This window comes from Musca autumnalis, unplaced genomic scaffold (assembly GCF_047663935.1).
Source record: "Musca autumnalis isolate F117 unplaced genomic scaffold, ASM4766393v1 scaffold_5, whole genome shotgun sequence".
NCBI lineage: Eukaryota > Metazoa > Arthropoda > Insecta > Diptera > Muscidae > Musca > Musca autumnalis.
In genome coordinates this window covers 173,087,982-173,104,518 of record NW_027412088.1, presented here as the reverse complement: position 1 = coordinate 173,104,518, position 16,537 = coordinate 173,087,982, and the positions used below count along the sequence as shown (strand labels likewise).

At 34.8% G+C, this 16,537-nt stretch overlaps 1 protein-coding gene and 1 long non-coding RNA gene across 3 annotated transcripts; one reads left to right on the top strand and one right to left on the bottom strand.

Moving 5' to 3' along the window:
• Positions 1-6,550: 6,550 nt before the first annotated feature.
• On the top strand, positions 6,551-10,822 carry LOC141404736 (thioredoxin-related transmembrane protein 1). The gene is made up of 4 exons (XM_073988437.1): positions 6,551-6,959; positions 7,186-7,347; positions 7,633-7,807; positions 9,224-10,822. The coding sequence occupies exons 1-4, from the start codon at positions 6,799-6,801 to the stop codon at positions 9,683-9,685; spliced, it is 960 nt and encodes a 319-aa protein (XP_073844538.1). The 5' UTR covers positions 6,551-6,798; the 3' UTR covers positions 9,686-10,822.
• On the bottom strand, positions 10,810-12,918 carry LOC141404737 (uncharacterized). 2 transcript variants are annotated; one of them, XR_012413071.1, is made up of 3 exons: positions 12,540-12,918; positions 11,330-12,488; positions 10,810-11,210 (listed from the first exon to the last, which is right to left on the bottom strand). It is a non-coding gene; the product is annotated as an uncharacterized lncRNA (long non-coding RNA). The 2 variants fall into 2 exon arrangements; XR_012413070.1 differs by having other exon boundaries at positions 11,330-12,918.
• Positions 12,919-16,537: the final 3,619 nt, after the last annotated feature.

Here is a 16,537-nt window from a genome sequence, read left to right as displayed (position 1 = left end):
TTTTATGTGCAAATATGAAATAATTGATAGGAATTACCATAACGAAGAAAGATTTTATAATAACAAAACAAATTTTTAATTTATTCCGTCATTTAGGTATAGATGGCGCCTGTGTGGGTGGCAAAGTTCGTATTCGTACACCTATAAGCACTATATATTTGGAGTTTTTAAGGATTTTCAAAGCAAAATTCCGCAATTTTTTGTTCTTTTCTTCTTTTGGAATGCCTCTGCTATAGAAATATGTAAAAATAACGGTAATTTTATTAAAAATGTTGCATGAATAAAAAGTCGGACGAATATTTGGTGTTGCCAACACCATTGAAATTTTTTCTTGTAAGAATTTGCAAGTTTGCTGATTTAAATTCGAATGTTTTGTGGCGGAATTCTTGGCCAAAACATAAATAAATAAATAAATTATGGAAAACGATAATGTAAGTAAAATAACTTTTTTGTAGTTTATGGTGACTATTTTTTTATTTTTAAGGTATCAAATCCCAGCAAAAAGCGGTGCATCCATGGAGTAGGAGAAACACAATGTAGACGGCCAGGTATTCCCAACGATAGTAATAAATATGTATGCCAAACATCGCACTGCGTTCCAGTATGTTTATGCATTGGAAAGGGAATTATAGTTGTAGCAACACTAAGGGCTTCGTCACATAAGAGGCAGAAATGATTTCAGCCAGAAAGCCATGCTTCTTATGTACCGAGGCCTTAACACAATAGCCAGGTGGAACTCAGTTCCGGATCATTGGCGCAAGTCAACGGGGTTGCCTGCATAATTCAATCAACCACTATCAAATAAGAACGTGGAAGGAGAGCCACTACATTTGAAGGCACAAGCTACAACACCATTGGATTTTCGTGTCTTGGATTTCCGTTTTGCCCTATCTCACAAACTTTTGTCATAATCCAATCCGCATTCTCGCACTCAGAACAAGATGTAGGAAAGGCCAGAGAAGGAGAGAAGATTATTTTCACATCTGTTGACACAAAATCAAATAATATAGCTGTTAAGTGTGTTCAAGATTTTATGGATCAAAGAAGAATTTTAAATGAAAAAAATGGTAGACACCTTCAATTGTTAATTTTAATCTTTTCCGCCAACTTCTTGTTTATCAAATCAGCTGATGAGAGAGGTTACCGAGAACTTGCTGAGTGCATGCAAGTACTTTTCACTTGCGAAGTTATCGTACACACCTAATATTGGAGAGTTTTGTTTACAAGTTTTTGCAAGGAAAATTTTTCTTGTAAGAATTTGCAAGTTTGATCAGCTGATTTAAATTCGAATGTTTTGTGGCGGACATCTTGGCAAAAACATAAACAAACGCTATTAAAATAAAAAGATATAAAAAAAGGGAAAAATTATTAAATAAACTATGGAAAACGATGTTTGTGGAGATAAATGGAAATTAAAACAAAATGGTAGAAACCTTCAATTGTTACATTTAATCTTTTCCGCCTACTTCATGTTTATCAAATCAGCTGACTTCTTGCAAGTTTTTGCAAATTGCTGTTCGATAACAATCTGCAATTTTTTGCTTCAAGAGAGTTAAGCTGGGTACACATTGTCAGTTTTGAATGACAGCTGCTTTGTTGTTGCTTGTGTGGCCGTTCAGTTTTGTCATTCATCATGCAACCACAAAATATTTTGTGGTTGCTGAACGGTTGGACAGTTATCGATAATTGCAAAAAATCGTCATTCAAAACTGACAATGTGTACTGTACTTAAAAATGATGGAGAGAGGTTACTGAGAACTTGCTGAGTGCTTGCAAGTACTTTTCACTTGCGAAGTTGTCATACACACCTAATGGCGGAAATGCCAATGCTGTTCTTGACATTTTGCACAAGTAAATAAATGTACCACAAACATCCCAGATGGGACAAGGGAGACTTCTCTCATATCAATGAGTGCACCCCGATTCACATTAGCTCAATGACAGTTTATTGCGGAATCCGAACGGCGTGTCTTAAGACACCACTTGTAGAGAAGTTTTACATGGCTGAAATACTCAGGAAATGTCGCCAACATTACTGAGGGGTATTTTGTCACCGTTCAAAATTATGATGTTGACTGACAGGGGAATCGAACCCCCGACATTTAGTGTGCAAGGCGGGTGTGCATACCTTTGAACCTTCTCGGCCCAAGTAGTTCATAGAAATGCATGGTAGAATAAGGAAGGTAATTTCATGCTAACGGCTGATTTCAATTTTTTTATTTTTTTAAGTTTGAAGTACATTCGTTGTCAAAATGAATTTGACAAACATTGTGTAAATGTATATGTGCACACATACTAACATTTGGAAAAATGTCACATAATCTTAAAAGAATATAACAAGGTGAAAACAAACAAATTCAAATTAAAAATATATTATGTAATCCTGCATTTGAAAACACCAAACAATAGCTAGATGTTTCATTTTCCAATGTCCAGTACCTTCTCCGTGAACACAGAAACGACTAATCAAAATCCTATTGAAGTGTCACGCAACACAAGAAAAATTCCAGCAATGATAGTATGAATACCAAGGCGTCCAACTTTTAAAACATGTCGCCATTGGTTGGTCCATGGTACAATAATTCATAGGTAGGCCACAGCTAACAGCTGATTACAATTTTTTTTTTGTTATGGCTTAATCTGTCAAAACCGTGTTGACATGCAGAGTTGATATTTATTATTGATCAAAAAATTCAACTCTGTTTTGTTTTCATTTCAACATTTCGTTCTTCTTCTTCTTTGTATACTCATCCGTTATCATTCATCAAAACAATTTTGACGTTTTAAGCCATAGCGACAGGGTTGTATTTTTTTGGCGATTCTCATACCTGGCCTACCTATGAATTATTGTACCATGGGTTGGACCAATATTAATAATGTATTTCCTAGAATTTAAACACCAATATCAATAAAATCTTTTAAAATAAGTGATATATTCAAGGAATTATTGAACTTAAACTTAGTATGGAATGACAAAATGACGCAGAGAAAATAGAGCCTTTGCCAGAATGTCTTCTTATTATTTTCCTTTGGACGATTACTATTAATATTGAGGGGGTCTTGCAAAAATATGGTGGTAGTAGAACAGACCAAAAAGTCTTCTTGAAAGTTTCCTCAAAAGAAAAAATGGCCTGTTCCCGTACTTTATAAAGTGGTAAAAGTCGTAAACGATTTTCATATAAATTTTGTGTACGGGAACGCAAAATGTGTAAAAGTAGTAAAAATTGTAAAAACTTTTTAGTTCTGGAACAGAGCTAAAGTCACCTTTAAAAGCAGAAGGGCGCCTTATGGAACCAGAAATTATTTGTACGGAAGAATATTTTTCTGGAAGACCCATGTTCTATACCACAGCCTTGTCTTCTCCTACAAGTCTCTCTTGTCTTAATGGGACGGTTATTTAATTAAACACTGAATGATCTTATGAACATGGTAAGATTCTCTTATAGAAACGGTATAGAAGTCCAGACTCGTATTAAGGAAAGTATCGTAAATTTTAAAGGACTTCAATGTATTTTTTAACAACACATGTTTAGGGTTTTATTGGTGATGATGCATATTTCGTAAAGCCACTAATTGTTGTTGGGTTGATGCGACGGTGTTGGGTTTGATGCGACATCATATATAGTATTTGCTAGGTTGAGATAATACTCGTAATTGCAGATGTTTCTTTTAAAAAATAAAGTTTTCTGAGGTCCAATCTGAACATCCGCATTTAGTTTGGGTGAATTCAGTTCCCTGTCCCCCAGAGAATAGAAGTTTTCAGCACCAATAACTTTAACCAAGGAAAGCTTTTATAGTGAATACTCGTGATGTTGTTGCGTTTCTGCCTTTTGTTGCTGCTTGGTTGTGGTGGGTGTTAGCAAATATTCACTCGGCGGAATACCGGTTTAGGTATCACTCGTAGTATTTGCCGAAATTCTTAAAATGTTCTATTTTTCCAAAACGAAAAAGGTGTAATAATAAATAAATATTTTGGTTTTGTAATGAAATGTCAAATACTATTTTTGTTGTTTTATATCTGACACGGTCATGTACAGACATACAGAGTTGTATTTACATATATTTGACAGATGCGACTACCTTTTATTATTCTACCATGATAGAAATGTAAAGGAGAATAAACAATTACTTTTATTTTATAAAATATTAAAAAAATTTATTTTACTTTTTCCTTTATGTTATCGAAAAAAAATAGTAAAAATTAGTAAATTCTTGCAGTTCTGGAACAGACCATATATTAGAAGTGAAGCAGGAAAGCAAGCAAGAAGGCGAGGCTGCTTATGTACCCAGGCCTTTACTTTCTCACACACACAAAACCCAAAAGCAGCGAAATTTCTATTTATTTCAATGAATTTTAGCTTGGGTTTTTGTTCCGATAATATCGATAGGCAAAACTATCAATCGATATTTAAATTTTAAAAAATAATCGATTTTATCGATAGTGCCATCGATTTTTTGTCTGCTCTAGCCTGGGTTCCCACTGCTATCGAATATATATACACAATACAATTCATATTGGAGCATTTTATAACTTTTGATACTTTTGCCGGTTTTACCATTTTCAAAAGTAAGTCCCGGTCCACATTAGCGTGAATTACATTAAAAAATTTCATGAAATTAGGTGTTCTTAAATCGAGTTCTGCACAACAGCAATTTTAATATTTTACTTTACTATGGAAGTCAGTCTAGAGACGCATAATTTCATGCAATTTTTTCAATGAAATCACTGTAGTGTAGACCGGGGCTAAAGGAACAAACCATATACATATTTATATATATGGTCCGTTCCACCCATGATGAAATAATAAGGTGGCGTAAAACGTCCAGCTGATTGGTTTCAATCTGTCAAATTTTTTGTTATTGTGAATAAATTGTATGAAAACGTAAACAAACATTTTGACATATTGAAGAATTTTCCGCCAAAAATGAGTTGTTGTTGTGCTACTTAAGCTGGGTACACATTGTCAGTTTTGAATGACAGCTTTGTTGTTGCTTGCTAGTGTGGCCATTCGTTTTTGTCATTCATCATGCAACCACAAAATGTTTTGTGGTTGCTGGACGGTTTGACAGTTATCGATAATTGAGAAATATGGACATTCAAAACTGACAATGTGTACCCAGCTTTACGTGACCTGTTAAATAGATCTTGGTTCCACCACTGCAAGATTCTACTCATTTTTACTATTTTTTCCGATAACATAAAAGAAAAAATTGCTCTGTTCCAGAACCTGCAAGAAGCTACCATTTTTTACTACGATAACATTTTTTCCTTTATGTTATCGGAAAAAATAGTAGATTCTTGCAGTACTGGAACAGACCAAATGTTATCGTTGTGAAAAATAGTAGCTTCATGGAGGTTATGGAACAGAGCAATCCCAGAAAAAAAATTTTGGGAGTTGTTCATGTCCATGGTATAAGTAAAGAGGTAGATTTTAATGAAAACAATCTATAGAACCCTTGTTTTTCCTGAATTCCTAAACCGTCAAAGGCTTTGTTCCTTTACTTTTTTAATGGCAACAGTGGTAAAAGAGAAAAGTGTCAGCATTTCTCAAAATTGCTTTCTCATGAACATTTTTACTAGAAAAGTAAAGGAACGAAAAAATTGTAGATCTGCTAGCAATGTCAAAAAGAAACATAAAAGATAAATTTTCGTCTTTTATTTCACAATTTTAATTTAGATTTGTCAGTGTTCGACTTTTTCTTCTGTTTTTCGTTCATTTTTTTTCTTCATTGTGAAATAATCGTCAAACAAAAGTCGAAAAATCAGTTCTACCATTTTTTACCTGCAAAAATTTTGCTCGTAGCCTGTGGTACAAGAGAAATCCATTTTCGCTCTCTCTCCACTCTCACTCTCTTAAAAATTGCTTCCAGTTTTGCCACTTTTCGGGGTTCAGGAACGCTTTGCAGGTTAAAAATAGCTCTGTTCCTTTACCATTCTGAGGTTACCATTTCTTACCATTTTTAACCTGAAAAGCGTTCCTTTACTTTAACAAGCATACAATTTATATCGACGCCTCCAAACAATAGTATGCTAAGTCGACTTAGCATGTTTTCACGTTCTTTACATTTTTACATTTTACGTTCTTTAACTTAAATTCTGTCAAATTTTGGTAATGATCGGTCAATCCGAACAGAAGTTATAAACAAATGTTTACTCAGAATAGTAGTGAAGGTCAAAGGAAACTGAAAACTTTGAGAGCTTCTCCTGCAAAACTCACTTTTCAGACTTAGCATACTATTATTTGGAGTTGTCGATATGATAGCAGTTCACCATTTTTACCATTTTTGCTATTGTTAACATTTTTTAAAGCAAAGGAACAGACCAAATGGTAACAAAATGTAAAAATGGTAACCTCAGGTAAGTAAAGGAACACAGCTAAGTATTGGCGTGTTCCAGTACTGCAAGAATCTAATAACTTTTACTATTTTTTCCGATAACATAAAGGAAAAAATGTTATCGTAGTAAAAAATAGTAGCTTCTTGCAGGTTCTGGAACAGAGCATATATTCTTGCAGTTCCGTAACAGACCATCTACACTACAGTTCCAGTCATTCGTTATCGATAATTCGTTTAATCGAACAAATTAGTTATCGTTGTTTTCACATCACCAATTTATTCGTCATAATTTTTTTTCACAAACGTCACAAGAATTTCAGGCCGGTTCGTGATAAACGAAAATTATTTTCACCATTAACTGTGGAATTTTGAAATTCCCATTATATTCTATTATAATCCAACACAAACGAATTGTGTGGTTGTACAAAAGAATTGTCGCGGTTTAAAATAATAGCATATAAAATGCAGAAAATTGCAATTCGCAATTGGGCGTTTTTAGCCATACTTGCCTTTGTTGTTGTTCAGGCAGCAGAACAGCAGACAGTACAAAAAACTAATTCATTAATTGAGTTAAATGAAGAGAATTGGTCATTAATGTTAAAGGGAGAATGGATGGTTGAATTGTAAGTTTGACTTTTAGAAATGGTCTGATGCGAGATAATGGTAAACGCCGACAAGTCTCGTTAATTTACAACATAAAAATCAACAATGGCATGTGATTTATGTGTTAAGCAATGAAGAGTTGCCAGATACAACCAGTTGTGATTAAAACAAACGAATATTTAATGAGTGTTTATCGTGGTTTGACTTATTAACTTATTTTTCTTTCTTTTCGTGTTATTGTTTTAGTTTCGCTCCATGGTGTCCAGCTTGCAAGAATTTGGCTCCCACATGGGAACGCTTTGCATCGACAGCTGCCGATATTAATGTGAATGTTGCAAAAATTGATGTTACCACGTCGCCTTCTCTCAGTGGGCGATTCTTTGTGACCGCATTGCCAACCATTTATCAGTAAGTTTGTTCTTAATCCATCTTGTGAGGATAATTATTGATCTTTTGGGGGTTTAAATGGGTGTTGTGATTTAAAAATAAAATTACTGACAAATTCAAGAGGTATGGGGTATAAAAAACAGGCGTTAATTTATGTACAAATATTGTGAGCGTAGGTATGGGGTATAAAAAAACAGGCTTTAATTTGTGTACAAATATTGTGAGCGTACTTTTCAAGAGTTATAATTTAAATATACTATAATTTAAAGGACTCATAAAATGTTTCTTTTTTCAAACTTCCTATAGCGTCAAAGATGGTGAATTCCGCCAATATCGTGGATCACGTGATGGCGATGCCTTAATGTTCTTTGTGAAACAAAAACAATGGACAAAATTGGAACCAATTTCTGCCTGGAAGAAACCTGACACTGTCCACATGTCCGTCTTGTCATACTTCTTCAAATTGTCACATACCTTGAAGGTAAGTTGCTTTTGTTTCATATTTTAAATATGTAATTTTTGCCCCACTGAATTGTTTACCAAGTTCTGTCCATAAGGAAAAACTATCGGACATAAGTAAAAAAATTATTGAAGATAAATACACATGTCTTATTATTAACGGCGTGCTGTGCTATCTACGGCCAGATGAAGACCTCATATGGTCTTCTAGAGACAGACAGAACCTTTTAAGGTCTTCTAGAGACAGACGGAAGACCTTTAAGGTCTCTTAGAGACAGAAGAAGACCTTTTGAGGATTTCTAGAAACTGAAGATGTCTTGAGAACCTCTTAGAGCAAGAAGAAGATCGGTTGAGGGGTTCTATGGAGAGAGAACACGTCTTGAGGACTTCTATGGACATAAGACTATTATATCCTTCTGCAATCAGATGAAGCACTCCTAATTTCTTCTATAGGCAGAAGAAGACCTATTGAGGTCATCTTAGACATAAAAACCCATATTGAGATCTTTTAGAGGCAGAAACAGAAGACCTTTTGAGGACTTCTAGAGCTAGAAGAAGACCTCCTGAGGACTTCTAGAGATAGAAGAAGACCACCTGAGGCCTTCTATAGACAGAAGAAGACCTATTTAGGTCTTCTATACACAAAAGAAGACCTCCTGAGGTCCTCTAGAGATAGAAGAAGCCCTCCTAAGATCTTCTAGAGACAGAAGAAGCCCTCCTGAGATCTTCTAGAGACAGAAGATCTATTGACGTCTTCTATTGAAATAAGAACACGTTTTGAGATCTTCTATAGGCAGAAGAATACTTATTGAGGTCCTCTATAGACAGCAAAATACATCTTGAAATCTTAAGAGACAGAAGAAGGTCTATTGAGGTCTTCTATAGACAGGAGGAACTCTATTGAAGACTACTTAGGTTACCCAAATATTTTCCTCCGGCTCGTGTACAAAAACTCCTTTCTGGGGTCTATAGAAACACTACCTTCATCTGTTGAGACTCATCTCACCGACCTCGGCAGACTCCCTTGGGGTCGTCCATAAAAACTAGGCTCAGCTCGCCCATAAAGAATTCCTTCATGTAGACTATAAAGCCTTTCTTCAACTAGAAAATATATTGACTTTCTTCTTGCCGTCTATAAAGACTCCCATCAGATTGTTTATAAAGACCCCCTTCTGATAGCATATAAGGACTTTTTTCTTGTAGTCTATAAAGTTAGCCTTCAGCTCGTCTTCATACCGTCGTCAGCTAGTCAATAAGAATATCATTTTTCAAAACATTTTCTTGGCAATCTGTATTTATATATTTGCTCTCCTATATTCACCATAACACACCTCATTATTTCATGTTTTGTTCACGCATATGTGTTATTGTCCTTGTTTTTTTTTCTGCGTAAATGTTCCCATTTACTAATCTTTAGCTTGTCCAACATTCATTTAAGGATTTCAATGCCCGTCTACAAGAGGAATATGGTCTACCAACATGGGGTTCATATGCTCTCTTTGCCATTGGTACCATATTTGTGGGAGCCGCTTTGGGTTTGATGTTGGTGTGCGTTGTCGATTTCCTCTATCCACCCAAGAAACATCAACGTCAAAGTTTCTCTGAATCCAAGGAAAATGCACAAAATGGTATTGAAGATATAGCCAATGATGAAATTGAAGATGATGCACCCCAAAATGATGATGAAGAAGAGGAGGAGGATGAAGAAGATGCCGAGGCAAATGATGAAGATAATGAAGAAGCCTCCACAGAAGATGATAAACAAAGTGAATCTGAAGAACCAGAAAGTGAGAAAAATCAAGCACCCGCCCAAAAGCCACAAGAAGAGAAAAAGGAGGAAGCCGACACTAAACCTAGTCCCACAGAGGTGCGCAAGCGTAAGCCACGCAAGGCAGATTAAATCCATATTATTTTTCAATACAAAATAAGAAATCCCAAAGTTTCGTTTTCATTCTCTTTTATTGTTTTTTTGGTGTGTTTTTTCTAATACAAAATTTTGTGTAGTAAATTTGAATGAAAGGAAGAAAAAACATGCAACGAGACTCGAAATACGCACACACAAGTAAATAACATTTTTCTACTTTCTTAGACGAAATTTGATATTAAAACAAAACATTAAAGATGGAATTCCTGCAAAATGTATTAACAAAAATTGTACTGTTTCGGTATTAAAAACAACAACAAAACAACCATTCAATTTAATTTACTTTGTTCTTTTTTTGAAAACCTAAAGACATTTGTTTGCCTTATTTAAAGAAAAAACAAAAACAAAAAAAAAATACGATATGAGGTTTTCAAAGCCCAAAACACCCCCAAAAAGAGAAAAATCCGTGAAAAGCATTTTTTTAATTATCGAATTAAACAATAACATAGATATGAGTGTAGTTTTAAAAAACTTTAAAGAAAAATGCCTCTAAGGAAAACAATAAAAAAAAACAGAACTTAATTTTAGTTTGAGTAAAATATATATTTTCTCACTCACATTTAATTTTTAAATAATGACTGCTTAAACATTTCTTCTTAAATATAATTTATGTTTAAAACTTTATGCATAGATGTTGACTTTGTTTCTTAAAAAAAATATTTATAAATTTTCCCTTCTGTCTTTTTTCTTTATATTTACTATTTTTACTACATACTTATTTTTGCAATATTCTTGTCCATATATACAAAAAATATATACAATACCCTTAATTTTTTTTTGTAATGAAAATTCATTTAGTTTTTAGGAAAAGCAAACAAAAACATCGCATATAAGAGAATTTGTAACTCTTTAAACTCATTATTTCAGAATACTTAAGAGCAATGATAATGGTGATGATGGCGGTGCTGATATTTTACACGTCAAACCATGCAATTGCATTGTCATCATCACCATTTTTCTCTAGCATTGACATTAAAAAAATCACAATAATATTACAATTATTATTAAGTTGTAAGACCATTTAAACAAATCAACAACAAGTAACAAAATTATTAAATAATAAATACTAAACAAAAAAAATCAATAAACGACTATAAATGTTTAATATTACAATTAGTGGCGTTTTATTATTATAGTAAAAAGTGGTAAAACTTGAAGATTCTTCAACGTAAAGGAACAGAGCTACGATGTGTCACTTATTATCTTGAGTTGCCGCAAAGTTTGTAAGTACCTACATATGTACAAATGTACATTAAGTAATATGCACATTGTTCTATCGAGGAACAACAACTGAAGAAAGGGGTTGCCTCCTGATTGGGTCATCTTCCATTCCTGTTGCCATCCAATGATTCTGAACAGCTTCCCATATCTGAAAAACATTGGTCAACTTCAACTCCGCCTTCAAATTACGCCAAACTTGATTGAGGTCTTCCTTGCTTCATTAGAACACGGACGAACATGTACAGTTTCCAAAAGAATTTCTAATTGTTTTTTATTTGTTCTTTCAAAGTAAAACACAAATAAATGCAATTAATTATCATTACAAATGCAAAATATTCGTTTTCGTCGATTTTTTTTCTATAAAAAATGTCCATATTTACATTTTTTTGTTCAACTCACCTTGATTTCTGTAGTGAGAGAAAATTGCCTCACATTCTCACTTTTTTGACATTTATGATAGCTACTTTTCTCACGAACGTGAGTTTTGTTCTCCCTTATGATGTTTATAATAAGGGAGGAGGTGAGAGTAAGAAAACTCACGGTGAGATGATGTTTATGATTGGGCTGTATAATTTTGAGGTTATCGTAATTTATTATGGAGACCCATGAGTGACGTTGCCAGTTGTCAAAATTGATTCACGTATGGCAACTCTCAACTGAAGTTGCGAATCTCAGTTGACGAAGCGGCTGTTTTTCAGCAACCACCAATTTTCAGTTGCAGTGAACATTTTCGAAGAAACAAGAAGTAAAATAGAAGGAAAAATAAACATTTTGTTAACAATTATTGATTCTTTGCATCATTAATTAATTTTGTGTATCAATATGGTGAAAATAACGACAAAGCAACAGTTTGAAATATTAATTGATAAACTGAGTGAAAATCCAAACTTAGCCCGAGGAGTTCGGGAGTTTAGGTGAAACCAAAGCCACGGCGGATGAAGCGTGGAGGTCCATTTCGGACAGTTTAACAGCCATGAACCTCCAACACGAACACCAGAAGAGTGGCAGTCTGGATTCACTTTAAAGCAAATTTGAAAAAGAAAATGCCTCAAAATAAAATAAACTTCAACGACACTGGTGGTGGTCCATCACAATAAGTGAATTTATCGCCTTTGGAGCGGACAACAGCAATTTGGTGACAAATACAGTAGGTTCAGTTTAAGTACAAATGACGAACATCCTCCTTTGGACTATAATGTGCACATGTGCTCCATCTATATAGCCAACTACACCAGGGAATTTCGTTTTTGAATAAAAATGGTTTTTATTTTGCTTTTTCCTCCTCTGTCAACTTCGAAACGATCCAATTTTGGCACAATTTGTCCTCTATCAAGTGGACAATTTCCTTCAATACTCTTGACAATGTAGACTGAGCCATGCAATTGTTGAAATCATTGCCATGGGACTTTTGGAAACTTCCGTCCGCAAAGAATCTCAACGCTGCGCACACTTTTAAAAGTGGGGGTATTGCTGTTGATCTGTAACTTTGAAGTCATCCTTTAACGTTTCCACAATGTAAACTACGGCATCCTTTGGCAATCCAAAATACGCCTTAAACCTGAGATAATTTACTGATTATACAGATCTTTCCACATGATCATCAGCTTACAGTGCAGATGGCAATTCTAATGGATTCAAATTTCTTCTAATAGATGCAATGTCCTGTATATTTTCTTCATCATCAAAAAATAATTCCACCGAACTTATCATTTTTTGGGACAATAAATAAAACTTGACGATCCGAAGATTCAATGGTTCAATGGGCAGGTTATATTCCAATCTTGGGTTGTTTTCCAAATTTGCTCGAAAACTCAGCCAAAATATTAGAGTTGTGTAGTTTCGGAACGAACTAGTTCCAAGGAACTATTCCGGACAAGGAATTATTGGAACTATATCCGGCTCTTTCATTTATATAGTTCCTTCAGTTCATATAGTTCCAGCCGTGCATATAATTCCTTTCATTTATATAATTCATTTTCTTTCTTCGATCTTTCACCTTTGGTTCCTTCATCATTCAGATGCGGCCACATTGTTAAATAAATGTAAATTACATCCTCGTTACATTGCTGCAATTTATTTATTTTTGTGTCAATTCATCCACCAAAAAATGAAAACAAAAAGAAAGAGAAAGATGCGTTAAACTACTTCATTCTCGGAACTATTTGGAATTAAGGAAATAAAAAGAACGAGAAAGATGCATTGAACTATAACGGTCCCGGAACTATTTGGAATGAAGGAAATAAAAAGAACATGGAACGAGAAAGATGCATTGAACTATATCGCTCTCGGAACTATTTGGAACTATGGAACTATATTAAGGAACTAGTTCCTTTTAGCAAAAGGAACTAGAAAGATCGATCCGCTCCAGGAACTATATTGCCCAACTCTACAAAATATTGTCCAGAATTTTAAAAAGTTTTTTTTTGGCGAATAGAGGTCACAAGTTTGAAAAAACACTGATCGATAACATGTTTATCGACCACACAGTTGAGTTGACATTAATTGTACAACATTTCGTCTCAGTCGCGCAGACAACTGACAACGCAACTCAAGTTTAGTGGCAATACAAGATAGACCCATTAATTTTACATACCTCCCATGCATTTAGTTCATTTAGGGCAAATGTGTTCTTCTTTGACACGGCGGTGCCGATGATTTTCGGCAATTTACACACACACGACCCGAATGCACAGAAAGAGCGTACAAAACAGAACAAATGTTTTGATTTGTTATTGTTTTATAGCTTGCGTGAATACAAACTTACTAACACACTTGGTTTGTTCCAGAACTGCAAGAATCAACTAATTTTTACTATTTTTTCCGATAACATAAAGGAAAAAATGTTATCTTAGTAAAAAATAGTAGCTTCTTGCAGGTTCTGGAACAGAGCAACTGTTATAAGTTGCCAATATTTTGAATTTTCTCCGTTCTCTTTTTGTTCATGTCTGATTTAGACCTGCGTGAAGTTAGCAACGATAACAAAAGTTATCGAAAAATACAGGGTAACACAGAACGCCCAAAATGTACATTTAATACGTTTTTTCCAACTGTGGGGACGAAAAAGAGCTACGAATATGAAAATTAAATTTATTTATTAATTAAAAAATAATGTCCAATGTAAAAGAAAGAAAGAGGGATGGCATACTCCATATGTTCCAGGTCAGTTTTTTGTAGAACAAAGTTTCCAATTTTCTGGTTTCCAACTGGTGGTCAGGACAGAAAATTGCCTCTGAAAGCCATGATTAAATTTGACAAACATTTCCGTCTTTTTACTGATTTTAATTGTATGATTATTTCGTCGGGCAACCTACAGTTGATTTGCTATACATAATCGACCCATAATCCCCAGCCATAAACAAATAATTATATATATCATATCTATTGATGGTGGTTCAAAAATGATCAAATCAGGTGGTCTGAGAGCAAAGTTTTCAAACTTGTTACGAAATACTCTTCGAGAAAAAGAAAATTGAAAAATTGACGTAGTTCAATGGGAATTTCGTTCCACAAACGCGCGAAGCGAACAATAAATGAATTTTCGTAAACGGATGAATAGAAACGTGGGTAAATCAATTGCGTATTCCTTGAAGATCTGAAAAAACACAGTCTTTCTCGTAGAACACCAGGTAGGTCTAGAAACACAGTTTCGCTCAAAAAATTTTGAAAGCTCATGAAGACCAAGGCAAATATAGAAGGTAGCCGATTCGGCGAATTGCTACAACAAAGCAACTTTTGCCGTAACATAATACGTCAAAATTTGTAAAGAGAATCAATTCGCCTTGGCGCTTAAATTTGCAGCGATTTAGCTTCGGCCAATAAGAACAAGATGTTTGTTTACATTTCACAATCACAACAATTTTATTTGACATTTCATGTTCAATCAGCTGATACGAGTCGGCTACCTTCTTTAATGTACCTTGATGAAGACTACGTTTTGAATTCGCCTATTGCATCACCTTTATAAATTCGCCTTTGAACTAATTAAACAATTTCCGATGCCGAAATCCCGAATTTGAATTTCACGCTAATGTTTATTGTGTAAATATTTCCCCGCTTTCCGCTTTTTTCGTTCCTTCATTTTTATTACAACATCATTCACATCATCTTTACAAGATCATAGTTAATGATATGCGATACTCAGCCAAAAAAGGAAATGAAATATTTTTGTTTGAAAAATATCAGTTTTGCAATCCGAAACAAAATTCAAAAATATTTTTCTTTTATAGAAATCACGTTTCGGAGATAAAACATTGTTAAAATAATATTTTTATCCGCGTTTATTTTTAAATATCTTAACTATATACTTTTAAAAAATAACAACGTTATACATAACAAATATACCATACCATTGACGTATCCCCTATTCCTATTGGACGAATCCCCAGACGTTGGATTTCGAGGTATCAACAGGTAGCAGCATTTAATTAAGTAGCAAACAGCGCCTGAACTCCAGGGGAGCCGCTGAAACTATATTGAAAACTATAAACCCTTCAGAAGGTTCGGTATACCATTAAAGTAGCTCTCCGCTGAAAATAAGAAACAAAAATCCGTCCCCGGCCAAAGCGAACCAATCTGAACCGACATGGAGGAGAAGACGTGGGACCGCTATAATGGGCTCGGCATGAGCATACAAGCTTTGTCGGACGAGAAGAAACTTGCCGAGATGGAGCGCGATACGGTGAGGCACAGGATGCTGGCGTTGAAAGGCAGACTGTTGGCTGAAAAAAGGGAGCGGATGGCTGCCGAAAAGGAGCGGGATGCGCTCCGGCACAGGGTGATGGCCATGAGAGGCAAATGGTTGGCGGAAAAGAGAGAGAGGAAGGCTGCCGAAATGGAGCGGGATGCGCTGCAGAATAGGTTGCTGACAATGACCAATAAAATGGCTCCGTCAGCAGCCTCTCCGCAGCGCAGCCCAGCCCACCTAAGCCGCATGCCGGAATGCTCTGCTTCGTGTTACATAGATGGATCGCTATGTCAAACTCCTCTGGAGTGTATGGTTTTTCTTTTTTTCTTTTTTTGACACTTACCTCACTGCATGTATCATCGTTACATGTTTTGGTGGAAGAGTCTTCGGTACCAGAATCTTCGCTACCACATAATTCAGAAACTCTACCATCTGAATGAACCGCATCAATTGATGTCCTTGAAACAAAAATAAATAATCAGGTATGTGATGAATTTCGAATCGATTTGGTATGAAAACGATTTGTCCAAAACGAGTGAATTGTATTTAGATGTGATGGGAACCGCATCGATTTTCAATTCCACGTTGTTTCAATTTCATTAAATTCCCACATACAAAAAACGGACTAGTGATCCCGAATCTCCAGCTGAAAGCGACATAAAGGACTTTTTGTTGTGACGAAGGCAAAAGTCGAAATAAAATTTAATGAAAAAAAAAAAATAAATGTGTGTTCTTATTTAAATTGGTATATATTAGAGCTAAGTGAAGAAATTCTTGTGCTATTACATAATGAGAACTACAAACAGCGCATAACAAAATATTAAGCGGGTGTCTTCACCAATTTGGAGAAAACACGGATGTAAAAAGCAGATTTTTTGTGTTGTGCTTTTTTATCAAATTATCAAATATTTTGTTAACAAAAT

What these genes read in the sequence shown, in the direction of transcription:
- LOC141404736 (XM_073988437.1), top strand. Translation starts at nt 6,799, where the DNA reads ATGCAGAAAATTGCAATTCGCAATTGGGCGTTTTTAGCCATACTTGCC. An exon ending in GCATTGCCAACCATTTATCA is followed by an intron (nt 7,348 to 7,632) that starts GTAAGTTTGTTC and finishes AACTTCCTATAG; the next exon opens with CGTCAAAGATGGTGAATTCC. An exon ending in AATTGTCACATACCTTGAAG is followed by an intron (nt 7,808 to 9,223) that starts GTAAGTTGCTTT and finishes CATTCATTTAAG; the next exon opens with GATTTCAATGCCCGTCTACA.